Source organism: Harpia harpyja, chromosome 1, assembly GCF_026419915.1.
Source record: "Harpia harpyja isolate bHarHar1 chromosome 1, bHarHar1 primary haplotype, whole genome shotgun sequence".
Lineage (NCBI taxonomy): Eukaryota > Metazoa > Chordata > Aves > Accipitriformes > Accipitridae > Harpia > Harpia harpyja.
The window spans coordinates 3,708,613-3,722,286 of NC_068940.1; the positions used below are offsets into that span (position 1 = coordinate 3,708,613).

General features: G+C 36.4%; 1 protein-coding gene across 2 annotated transcripts in view; it reads right to left on the reverse strand.

Annotated features, from left to right (window-relative positions):
• ATP9B (ATPase phospholipid transporting 9B (putative)) overlaps positions 1-13,674 on the reverse strand; it is a 172,807-nt gene that overhangs the window by 95,452 nt on the left and 63,681 nt on the right. For both annotated transcript variants that reach the window (XM_052802752.1, XM_052802684.1), the window contains exon 8: positions 5,593-5,687. In XM_052802752.1, coding sequence (XP_052658712.1) covers positions 5,593-5,687 — 95 coding nt within the window. The remainder of the gene's footprint in view (positions 1-5,592; positions 5,688-13,674) is intronic.

Below are 13,674 nucleotides of genomic sequence, written 5' to 3' on the forward strand. Positions count from 1 at the left end.
GATTAAAGAAACTACATGAAAGACTTGAATCTCAAGCAATAAAAATTAAATTATTTTTATACAACAGTAGATGAGATTTTTTTTTTAAAAACTTGACATGCATTTAATTATCTCATACTTGAAAATAATAATTCAGAAGAACGCATTTCATCCTTCTACACCAAAAGTCAGGAAATGACTTGATGATGGTACCATAATGAAAATGTTCTCTTTTGCATTTCACAATTTAAAATTCAAGTTATCAATAACATAGAAAAATCTCCTCTATTAGGTCAAGGGCAACATTTGTTCACCTTACTTAAAGATCATTAAAATACATTCTTAATCATAACATGTAGTTCATTACAAATAAAATTGCCTTTGGTTCAATAAAACTAATTAAATGTAAATGGTATTGTTTACTGCTGTATGGATCTTCTGATATAAATCAGCAAGTCACCATTTATTGAAAATTACAGTGACCTCATTGCTGTTAATAAATTTAGTTGATCACACAAGCTAGAGAAGAATGCCTCCGAACAGGCGTATCACCAGAACGGCCCCACCTATAACTATGAAACTGCAAGAAACCGTATCTAGGTGTTACAATATTTGCTGCTCTGCCATCATTAAATGACTTGTTGAAATTTTAATTCTCTGATCACATTAAGTGCTTTAGAAAGACAACAAAATCTGTACTGATCATCTTGGTGGTGTCATCTGTTCTTAAAGAAAAGCTCTGAAGGTCTGCAGGTTTGTTTATTCTGGGTGTCACAGTGGGTAGGGTTACAGTGCTGCTCTGTTGACACGACTGAAAGCTCATGCCAACACGAGATCCTCACCGCCTTTACATCAGGTAGCTAAAGAAATCAAACCCAGTGACAATTATGGGGAATATATTCTGTCGAACACACGAACAAATTGTTTATAGTCTATTTTATGCTCAACTTGGACACACTCTCAAATTATTAAAAATATATTTTAATACGTAAATATGAACTGTAAGCCTCGGCTTTGAAAACACACTGCACGCACGCGGAGAAGACACTGGAACAGGTGTTGCTTTACGTGTGGAGAGTCCCTGGAAGCCAGAAAAGCACTACTGCCATCAACAACCACTACTTCTGACTGAAAGTTAGCTGAAGCTATTTGATCCATTACAGCGAAACCCCAGAACGTCAGCCCAGAGAGACCGAGGGCGAAGCGCCGGACCCCAGCGATGGCGTCCCACACGACCCCTCTCTGAACAGGTTCTCTGTGCGAACGGACCCCCCTGCAGCCAACTGCTGGTTTATCATGAACACGTATAAAGTTCACCTCGGAAACCCAACCCGTTTTTGTAGCCACGCATACAAATACGAGCCTTCGATCCAGTTCAAAGGCAGTACTGAATTGAAACAAAAGCTTCCCGTCTTCGAAACGGACAAGCCTAATGGAACTTTTGAGTTCTCCACAGAATTCTCTGTGGACACAGAAGACACCGTGCTCTGCCCCTTTTCTTTACCACGCCTTTCAACTAATCCAAAATTCCCAAATTGGGAATTATCACAGCCCCTCAGCCGGACAGGACTCACCCTCAACTAGTGGCGAGGGCGGGGCAGGGCGGGCCTCACCAGCCACCTTTCCCCCACTCTGCCAGTGGCTGCCCAGCAGGTGACAACCAGGAAGTACGGCCAGGGTGGGGCAGGGCGGGGCACTCCCCTGGCCAGAGCCATACCCCAGCGCCGCGTGTGCCGCGACACGGGCACGTTGGAAGAGTCTTAGTCATATACGCTACCTAGGGAAGTGGCAGCGTTGTTGGGTAGTATTACAGAGAACGGACGGAAACCGGCATTTATCGGGTACAAAAGGCCCGGTAGTTGGGAAGGTTCATTTCCCCAAATTCCTTAAAGCAAAATCGTTTTCATTAACGGGTTGATTTAAGAAAGCTAAAGCAAAACATTTAGATAGGTGTTCCCTGAAGTGCCTTAATTTCACCGCGTCAGTTATTTGGGGGGCAAATAACGACGCGCTGCCTGCCTCGCGCGGCACAGCGCCAAGAGAATGGAAGGCGGATCGCCCCCCAGCAGCCTCTTTTAGCAGAAGGAAGGATCGCTGCCCGATTCTCCTAACATTTGGTAGAGGAAAGGAAACCACAGTTGATCCCAGACTGCAGCACAAAGCTCGGTCCTTTGCCAGACTGCTTCAAACCCCAGCAAGTTTCTGCAGAAGTAATTTTAAGCCTATCAAAAAGCATATACCCCTATTACACAGTGTACAGGTTAGCAAGATAATCGCTGTAAAATAGTGGTTTTTCAAGTCAGGAACAGAAACAAAGCACAGGGATATTTCACACAGCAACAGACATTTTCAAGTTAATATCTGGAAAGCAACTTGCCCGATTTTTCAGTTTTATTAAAAAAAAAATTTCAGCAACAGATGATACTGTAGAAGTCTAGGGTGAGAAAAAGTCTACTTGAAATGGGTTTCTCAAATAACCCTTACTTTTAACCAAGTTGCTTCAAATTTTTTCCACTGCACATACAGGAGAGCTTGAATACTGTTTGCTGAGAAAACCTCAACTACATATTTTAAACATCCCATTTCAGGTAAGTTGGGTATAAAGTTTGAAAGGGTGCCAAATACTATCCCTACATGTTTAAAGCGTGTATCCTATTTTTGCTTTTTTTTCCAAAACCACTGTTTTTACTGTAACTTTAAAGAAATAATTCTGCCCACTGCATTTTAATTTAGCTTTACAGAAAATGAGTAAGCAGAGGGCCTATATACAGACACAGATTATGACTCTATTAGGAACTACAAAAATTCTTCTGAAGTTGTCCATCCACAGAGTTTCTTTAGATGGCTGATACTCTTGCATATTATTGCCATCCCAGTAGAGGTAAAAGTGTCTTTGCAGAAATTAAAGAAATACCAATGTGCTTTCCACAGGAATGGAAACAGCCTTCTGGGATGTGTGCTGAGCATTATCTTCTGTGAAGGATGTGGGGATCCCCTAAAAAGCATTTACATTTGGGTGCATTAGGCTACCATTTCCCCAGAATAATTCACAGCCAGATGGGTCTTAAGGGTGAAGCAGATATATGACATGACCACTGCAAACAGTCTAAGACCAGCTGGGAAGCAGCCATTTAATATGATCTCATTAAAGAACCACCAAGTGACAATGGTTTCACCAAACCACACAGTATGGAAATTGGGAGATAGTTTAATTTAGCCAGCAGGAAGTATTATACCCAGTGTCAGTTACTTCGGGATGGCATGTCAGCTTAATGCAGACAAAGTCTTGGCTAGCACGGTTAACTGCGTGATGCGAGAAAGGGCAGAGGCACGTCAACTGCTTGGTGGCTTCCATCTGCTGCTGGTAGCCAGGGAAGGTTTGTTAAGTGTACATAGCTCCTCTGCACCTGAAGATGCAACTCAGGTTGTCACCTACAGCTCAAGAAGAGGGAGAATATAAAAATCTTGCAAGAAGCACAGATCAGTTGGAGGTAGGTTAATAGCAGTAAGTGGAAACAACTAAGGAAGAAATGGTTACTATACTGTACAGTTGACTCCTGTATTCTGTTTCCAAGATGCATGAATAATTTCTTGGTGATACCTTGCTTTTCCCTCCCCTACATGACCAAAACAACCGCCACCTGAAGCAAACCTTCATTTCTGCAGAAGCTGAGGCTGCATGTCCTACCATTCAGATGCCGACTCCCCAACTTCAACCATTTCTGATTTATTTTCCACTGTAAACAACTACAATGCAAATATTTACTTCTTTCAAATCAAATGCACAGGTTTAACAATAATTTTATACTAGATGCTTAATTTGTCAAGTCTATTGATAACTGCTTGTTTTTTTTTTTTTTTAAACAAAGAACATAATATAAAAGTTACAGTACAGTAATTCCCTGCTTTACGAGGTCACTTTCTTCCTAGCAAGGAGGGAAAACTTCAAACATGGATTTATGTTTTTTAAAAAAAAAAAAAAAAAGTAAAACTTTTTTCTTTTCTTTGCCAAAGGCGAATATAGAGAAACCTTTGCATTGTAATTTAGTCCAGATTTCAACAGCCTTAGAGCACCGAAGCTCAGAACACCAAAAGTTCCAAGTTCAGAACACCAAAATTGTAAACAGTAAACAGAACTCAGAGAGGCAGTGCTCTGCACGAAGAGTTGTATTTGCCGAGTGCAGTCAGTGACGCTTCCAAAACAAAAAAGAAATAAAAAATAATAGCTAAGTGGAACACAGTTGTAACTATCTGAAAAGCACTATTTAATTAAAAAAAAAAAAATCAAAGCTAGATAAAAAATTGGCTGGATTCGAGTCAAATGCATGCATCGGTCTCAAATGTGGACATGATTTTTTTAGTGAGAAAATAAGATAGGCCAATGATTAAATGGTAAAACCCTATAGGAGAGAGATTATTACAAATACTAAATTCAGCTGCAGGTTACAGAATACTTGTTAAAGTCTGTTCTTGCACCAGAACTCCCATCTTGGAGCCTGACTTGGCATCTCTGTCTGGCATGACCAACCTTCAGTTCCATCCCTTGTTCCCAATCTTCTAAATTCAAACCTAGCTATTTTTTCCTCCTCCTTGTCACATGTGCAGCCAGTAGCCAGAGCACTGTGAACACAGAAAAAAATCTCTCCCTTTTTCTAATTTCAGTGTGGCAGCAACTCTGTAATTCTGGAAGAATAACTGCAGAAGTACTGCTAAGATCTGGCAGATAATCCAACACTTTTTCTACTAACGTGGTATATAAACAGTCCTCTTAAGGTATATTTGCCTTTAATAAAACACCTAAAGGATTTAGTGTCAAAACACCAGAAATTCTGTACAGGTGAATTTCCACAAGCTTGTAACTTGAATATGTTTTCAGAGGAAGTCTCTTAATACCAAACCAACTCTCCTGTAAAACAGCAAGCTTCCCCAGTACAAAGGACACAATTCAGCTTCTCATTAAGAGACATTTATACAATTCTACATACATTTTTTGTAGATATGTGTCTATTTTGAACGTATACATATATACACACGCATACATGTGTCCTTTTTTATGATTTTAATACTTACCCATAACACGACACACATACGCACTTAAAAAATACACACATTCAGCCAACGCTTAGAGAGCCCTCCTTGCAAGAACTTGTACATTGCACCTAGTCAGACCAGAAAGCATCTTGACAACAAAAATCACTTTACCTTCCAAGAGCAGACTGCTGTTTCGCAAGCTGACAAGTTAGTGATTAAAGCAACGGTTCCTGAGGCAAGAATGACTTGCACTTGCAGTATAACACTTGGTTGAAAACACTACCACTGTGATATGCTTCTGTGAAGTGTGGATCTCGGTGGGGACCACAATGAGAACCACTAAGTTGAAAGATAAAAATCCAATTCTGTCTCAGTTTCTTTTCAATGTAAAACCAAGAATATTTGAATGACTTACTTCTCATTCAGCATTCAGTGAAATATCTATCTCCTATTTATTGCAAAAACTAAGACTGTGGTTACAGATATTTTCCAATACTTATAATAATTGTAACAATCTTTTAGATAAGAGATATATATGCATATATGGAAGACATCTTAAAAGCAAACAGATAAAATGCTTACCCCCAAAGCTGGCAATCTTTGTGTGCAACTGACAGCAACCTTCAGTTTCCAGTCTGTTTCTCCATCGAGCTGGTCAGTTCGAATGAAACACGAACCTTGAAGTTATAAAGAGACATCAAACTATTTTTTTGATCTCAAAAATTCAGTTTGGGTTAAAAGAAATTTAGAAGAGTGAAAATAAAACAGTTTACAACCATTTTTAAATAAACGTGCCACATATAAAAGGATTCATATTTTGGAATGTCTGTGTGCTTTCTTCCAGGAATGCTCCAGGTATCACATAATAGCATAATTTTTTGATAAAATTAACAATACGCTTGTTTATGAACGGGGGGTGGGGTGGGGCAGGAATCCTTTTTTACAGGTTTCTTATTTTCTAAACAGGCTTCCAAATGTTATCAGCAAGATATACAACTTTATTGGCTGAAGTTGAAAGAGGTTTAATTTTTTTTTTCTTTTTAGAATTGTGTCACTTGTACAATTCCAACACAATAGAATAATGAACTGATGCCTGTGATTGTTGTCTCCTTGCTGGTATGACATTACAAACTTCCACTGCTTGTAGTCTCCTGGCTTCTCTGAAAAAAAATTTTTTTAAATAAATCCTTAGCATAGATACCATTCAAGACAACATGGGTCCCAATGTATTATGCTTAGAAGAAGTAATTTTGAATCATCTGCAACTGTCAAGGATCCAAGCCTAAAGAAACCTGTCAACACATGCGCAGTACTTAAGATACAAGGGAAGCTCAAGATACAGACTGATACATACTGAAGAGAATCACTATGCTTTACAGACAGAAAACTAGTTTTCAAGAAACAGAAAACTGAGACCAGTGCAGAAGTTGAGTCAAAAATAACTAGTTTGACGGTTAACATCAAGTCTGGAGTATTACATAGGTTACTAACGTAAGATTCAAAAAAGACTGCACACGAACATTGCCAATCTATTAAAAACATATACAATTAGGTACAATTTCCATCAAGTTTGAAGCCTATAAAAAAAGCTGGAAAAGTTTTAGCAATACTCATCACAATTACTACACTAAAGAAACCTTAAACATTTCTGAAGTAATAATTAAAGCTTCCATTATGGTACAGCCTAACAACTGTATACACTCTTGTTACTGTGTGCTGTGGGTGTGAAAATAATAGATTTTTCTCATTATTTGTAAATTTTAAACAATGTGTATAGACATACATGCATATATACTCATACTTCCTTCTATATTTCAACCAATCCAATACAAACTAACAAAGTAGTTTCATCACTAGCAGTGATAAGGTAGCAATTAAACTGAAGGAAACACTGGCAAAGAGTTTATCCAGCTTTGTCTTCTTACACAGACAAGACGATGTGCTAGAAGCTTTGAATCTAATAGGCAATACATCAAGAAAGGGTACCTACCAGTGAACACAAAATTAAGAGAGATTCTTTTATAGGACATGTGCACCCTGATGTAAGTAAAATCTAACAGAAGCCAATGTTTTATTCATCAAGGCCTGTAAATTAAGCAGTTCAATGAGCTAATGGCCTGAAAGGACATGCTTGAGAGAGAAGCCACCTGAAATTATATCTGACTAGAAGGTAGCATTTTTGCACAACAGTCTTGAAAGCAGCTTACAAGCCTTCATGTAACAGCTGTATTTATATTAAGTGCACAGTAAGTAAACAAGTCTTTAAATGTTAATATAAACAGCTCTCGGAACACATTATCACAACTAAATTTCACCCAAAGCTCAGAGCTGCAAGCTGCAAAGCCGTATCTGAAGTTCTTGAAAAGCTGATTTTAAAATCTTGACAGGATTCTGTATGGATTTTATTCTAAAAATAAAATATTATAAAGCACTTTTTGACGAGTCCAGTGACATACACTGCATTATAATTAAGGGTGAGGTACCTAGGAACACCTAGAAATACCACGGTTTCACCGCACTTTCTATCTATGGCACAGATGAACCTACTTTCCATCACACTTTTCCTGTACAAGACATTTTGTGGTTCTCTTTACCCTTCCTGTCAATGGTTGCTCTCTTCCATCAATTTCATTTAGAATTATACTATAGATCAATGCAGTTCAAGACCAGTGTGGCTCCTGTGAATGGTTGACTGCACATATATTCATTTAATAGAGCTCACACTATGACATGTATTGGCCAGCTGCATTTCCTCTCCACTTCAGCAGTTAATTTCATCAATAACTTATCTCATAGCCTGTTTCACGTTCATCCAGAAAAGGGGACTGCTTTCTGCCAAGTCAGCTTTCAATAGTGATCACAACAGCAAAACTGAAACAATACAATCCTCTACCTCAAATACTGCAGCAGATTTGACTAAGTAATTTTAATTATACTATGAGATACTGATTTTAAACCTGGCTTAACTAAGCTATAATCATGGAAGATTAAACATGTAATTAGAAACAATGTATAAAAACAACTCTTCACCCCTACCAAGCCCTTGGACTTGTAAAACACTAAATATTCCCAACTGTGTATTGTGTAGAAGTCACACGTACTTTACCTTTGGAAGGTATTTGAGTGAGCAGTACATAAAACTTCTAAAAATCAAAGTCTGGTGAAAAAACAGCTATTGTAACTGCTCCATTTTGAAATGCTTGGAAGCATTGCCTCCTCTCCCCCCAGTCACAAAATCATATAAAAAAAAAAAGCCCCCCCCCACCCCCCACATGTAGAAAAACATTGTGTTGTGTACTTTAACAGAATGCTTTAGGTCAGTGTTAAAAACCTCTTACGTTTCTAACCTGAATATGACTTGCCAGGAAAAAAACATCTACACAAACATCAGGAATCATTATTCCCCCTGAATTCAGTGATAACTCTTGAACCTGGCAATTATTTTACAGCATACAAAGAATCAAATTTTTTTTAAAGTTCTGTGTTGCTTAAAGGAAAAGTCATGAAGTATTTTAAATATTTACCAATCAAAGCACAGCTGTTTACAAAAAAAAAAAAAAGAAAGAAATTCCACACTGCACGTAAGAAATTTTCATAAGGCTACACATAAAGGAGAATGAATAAAATTAAACTTTTTACTTTACGCAGTGAGGGGACTCAGATACTCATTTCCTATAACAATACACAGTCATTCAAGATTAGTAGACAAAGTTGAACACTGTGAACATGTCTGACTTATTTCTGTCTTTATAATGAAAATTTTGGAATTATCTGAATTAGAATTTAAGGGCTGATTTAAGGAAATTACACTGGCTTTAAAGACTTTAATCATTTATCGGAAGTGGTGCAAACTTCACATGAGCATATTTAAACTAATTTACAAGTATGTAATATTCATTTAGCCTAATCAGTTGAAGACAGGCATAAATCAATTTAGAGCATGTCCATGCAAGATGCTGCCCAAGTGCAACTAAACTGATTTTTAAAACCATTTTAGTTGAAATCTGTTGAACTTGTATGCTTAGGGAAGTTGTAGGACTACAATTCCATTTTTTGTGTTTTAGCAAAAGCCCAACTATGAAGCCTGTCCAGAATTTACCCTAAATTGGCTTTTCTGAGGAAAAGTAGCACCTGCAATACAAAGGACGAAAACAATTTTAAGAACCTAAAGTAACTATGTAACATTAAAATATAAGGATACATTGCTAATTATGCTTGTTTATGGTTATTTGAGATACTATGGATAAAAATCCCATCTTTTTTTAAGTGTTATTTTGTATGTTAATAGACTATTGAACAAAAATAACGTTTATTTCAGTAGCTTTTATGGTGTTTTGAAATAGAGATACAAAAGCTCATTCTATGAAGGCACCAATTTAGGGCCATGATATGCTCAGCCTAAATTTGTCAAACGAAGGTACTGTGCTCAATACAACATAAGCAGGAAGAATCCTACTTACTCAGTGTGCTGGAATTAAGGCCTTATTGAGAACATACATGCAGGACATGTACATGTCAGATGCTTCTGGGAATGGTTTACACTTCTATGTGCATCAGTGACCTCTTTTGTGGGCCCACCTACCTCTAGAAATCCTGAAGAAAAAGGCCTTGAACAAAAATTTTCAAACTAAATACAGGTTTTGCTTAGAAAATGCTGGTCATATTTTAGCCTTAAACTAAAAAAAAAAAAAAAAACCACAAACAAACCCACCAACTAAAAAACACCACCCCCCCAAAAAAACGAGGAGGGGGGGAGATAAAACACCCCTCCCAACCAGCAAGAAAAGCAGCTTAATGAAGTAAAACCCAATTATATCATAAGCTTTCTCTTAATTAATACTATGCATCATCATCAGATAGCCAAATCTTTTATTTTTTATACTACCAAACTTGCTATTCATATTTTATGCATTAATTTCTTTATGTGCAGATATCTTTAATTTCCTGAAATTGTAGTAATGTAATGTACATAAACTTGTGCTACCACCAAGCACTTACATTTTATATACACGCTTTTGAGTATTAATTACAGTTTTTAATACAGGCTTCTGAAAACAAGTTATTACTTGGGATGTTACATGTTTTCTTAAATGTATTCTAGCTTATAGGGTTTTTAAAATAAGTCACTTGGAAGAGAAAAATTGTTGTGTATAAATTAAATTATTTATTCCTATTTTATTTCATTTGGAAATGCTGTTTTTGACAAGCAGAAAGATGGACTATTTCTCCTTAAAACAATTAGCTTACTATTCAGCCTGTTCACCAAGTAGTTTCTAAAGAAAGCGTAGTTAACACAAGAAAGCCAAAATAGCAGTATTGACATACTAAGAGCAATCTACTTTGCAGAAGAAAAATAATATAAATTATTCTATATAAAATTGCATCATCTGATTTTCATGGAAGGCTATAATGAAGAAAGAAACAAAATCATTCAGATGATCTGAATTATATCGAGATTTAATATTTGCAATAACTGTGGAAAGAAAATCTCAACTACCCTAGAGAAGTTGGTTTAGTTTGCTGCAGAAACAAAACTGTGTGTCATTCGTAGCATCTCCTGTATATCACCCACATTCCTGTGTATTACTTATGTTGTTCTTTCACAGATGTTTTAGGCAAAGGCTCTTTAGTAGGAGACTGCAAGAGAACTTTTCTTAGTAGCCTAACAGTGTTCTAAAATAATCAGACAGAAGGAGAACATCCTACCAGTTATACAAGTATGGCCTCGTGTTCTTTGTTAGGCAATAATACTCTTGAATAATCCAAGACTGGATAATTGAATCCAAATACCTCAAGATGTATGCATCAACTCATGGAAATCCCCTGCAAATCAGATTCTGAAAATGCCAAGGAAAAATTTAGGTAGTGGCACCATGAAAAGACTGAGCTTCCTCCCTGCTTCCTTCTTGATCACAAAGTCTACTGGCTTTGCTTTCACAAACAGAAGGTGGCAAATTATGCTAGTATCTAAAACACTTGCTTTCCAGGACTGGCCAGGTTTCTTGACTAATAGCAACATGAGAAATTAAGATGGTTTTCTTGCCATAAGAAACTAAACTTTCCCACTCGGCCTGTATCCAGAACTTAATTTTCATTTCCCCATTCCCAGTTCCCAGCCTGGAACAAGGATCTTAGAAAGAAGCTGTAAGTCATCAGATGAGAAGAAAGAGAGAGGATTCTGAATTCAGAGGGAAAAAAACCCAAAACAAACCAAACTTAAGGAATAACTTACTCTGACTAGCATTTAAAAAATGACAAAGCGAATGACACGTCATTATAAAAATACTTCCACATTTCCGTCCTTTACTTTTTCCGCTCTTGCTTTGAGCAATCACTTACAACAGGTCTTGTCTTCAACTACACCTATTTAATCAGCATTTTACAAGTGAAATTATTTTGAAAAAGATTTCCATTTTTAGATTTCACAAGTACATTCAAATCCCTTCCACAGAGCCTTAACAGTCAACCCACACACGGTATTTGTTACAAATGTCAATACACACAGTAAAGAATGGCGTGTAGCCAGCCAATCAACAACACAGAAGTTCTGAAAACCGTATTTAACTTTCTCTTGGAGAACATTAAAGTTAACAGATTTCTGCTTTCAGATTTTTTGCCAAGTATCAGCAAGCTTAAAAAAAGAGACTTGCCAGTAAGCACTAGAGAGAACTTACAGGTATAATTCAAATATGCCATAGCACAAATTTTAATGTTACACTGTGCTGAAGATGCATCAGAGAGAAGCAACTATAATTTAGTTGTATATAGCAGATATGCAGGAATATGCATATTTTACAAGCATATTAAAGATCAAGCGCCCCAGTCTTGAAAAGGTATTGTTTTGTCTGCATAACTGCAGGGTTGAATTCCACACTCCATTACAGATATATCATTGAAAAACAACCGTAGAGCGTGTGCACTTAAATTAGTCTTAAAAAAATCATAAAATTAAATTACATTTACTTTCTATAATATGTAACTGATAAGAATTCATGTCAGTTATTCTTAAACAGAAATAATGCTAAACCACCACTACACGTCTGGATTCTTCTCAGTCAAATTTAAATAAATAAAATTATGTCTGCCTTCTCTCTCAAGAGCTATATCCAATGAATTTTTTACAAATGAGAACAACAGCTACAACTAATGCCTTTCAAGCCTCAGCAAAACTGAATTATTAAATCTGTCTGCCTATATCCTATTACAGCCTACTTATGAATACTTGATTTTATTTTGTATAATTGACAACAGTTGTCAGGAAAGGAAGGTTTTAACGGCAATCAAATTAAGATCAACTGGTATAAGTGTCACAGTGAAGAGCCTGCATCAAGTGTTGATGAATTAATTGATGGGTCACTGTGAAACAGGGCACGTGGAACTGTGGTGTCATAAACAGCTATATATTGTCTAGTAATATTACCAGCCTTCCTGCCTGAAGTCAAAAGCATTGAAAGACATGGGTTAGTAGAATATAACCAACAAAAGAAAAATGGACTTTGACTTCACATACCTAGCACCAGATCATTTACGAACAACTTTATTTTTAAATCATTTATATTACTTAAGTGACTATGTGCATGAAAATTTTAAACTGATGACAAGATGAATAGCAGCACCAAGATGACATGCTGGAGTACAGTTTCATTTACCACTATAACAAGACCTTTCAATTATGATAGCTTCTAAAGAGTTTTTTTGCTCAAGACACCTGAAACATCCCAAACATTTAAGCTACAATGCCATCACATAGGATGCAATTGAAAAATACAGTGGCATTTATATAAGACTGATTAAATTAGTTTTAAAGCATTAATTTCTCTTAAGAGCATGAACGAACTGTGTGTACTTGAGATATTTGATCTGAATTAAAGAAACCGATGAAGCAATTGATTAATTGGAATTTAAGCCATCAGTCACTGGATCCATCAACAGATTCATTTACATTCTAAACAATCAGCTGATGGTCTTATAGGATACCGTGTATTAATACACGGTCAATGTGATACCCCCAAACTCATCACAGTTCCCTTATTGACAAGCACACAGATGCTTTTAATCCAAGCTTGATCACACTGCATCTTTTTTGAATTGCTATATTGATTCAGTACGCTTTAGGAATTTTTATGTCTATTTTTTATTAAAAACATTATGAAATTCTCATATATAGCAAACAATGTTCCAAGTAAAACAAAAACAAACATGTGCATTCATATTCACATTCTCCAATTTTAACTTACTGATTTATATTATTTTGAGACATACAGAAGGATACTCAAAAGCATTAATTTATCTTTTCCATTTAATAGGATTTGATGCACCACTTTAGTCCATTATTCTTCTGATATATACTAGTAATCTCTTTTTGGAGAAATCCAGTGATACAGAAAAAGGATAATGTGAATTATGTATGTCTTTAGTTTTAATGACTAAATCAAAAAGTCTGCCATACAGAATGCTTAGAACACTGAAAAAGTTCTCGCTTTTCAGATCAAAAAAAGGTAAAGGAGGCCAGAATACCACTTTATAATGGTATGAAAATCAGTACTGTACTTGGCAGATGTCAGCTTTACATTTACATTTTATACAATCACCAGAACATTTATCACTGATGTTACTCTGTGCATTTGCTTAGTCTGCTATTCTAGTTGTTTTTAACATTTAGAA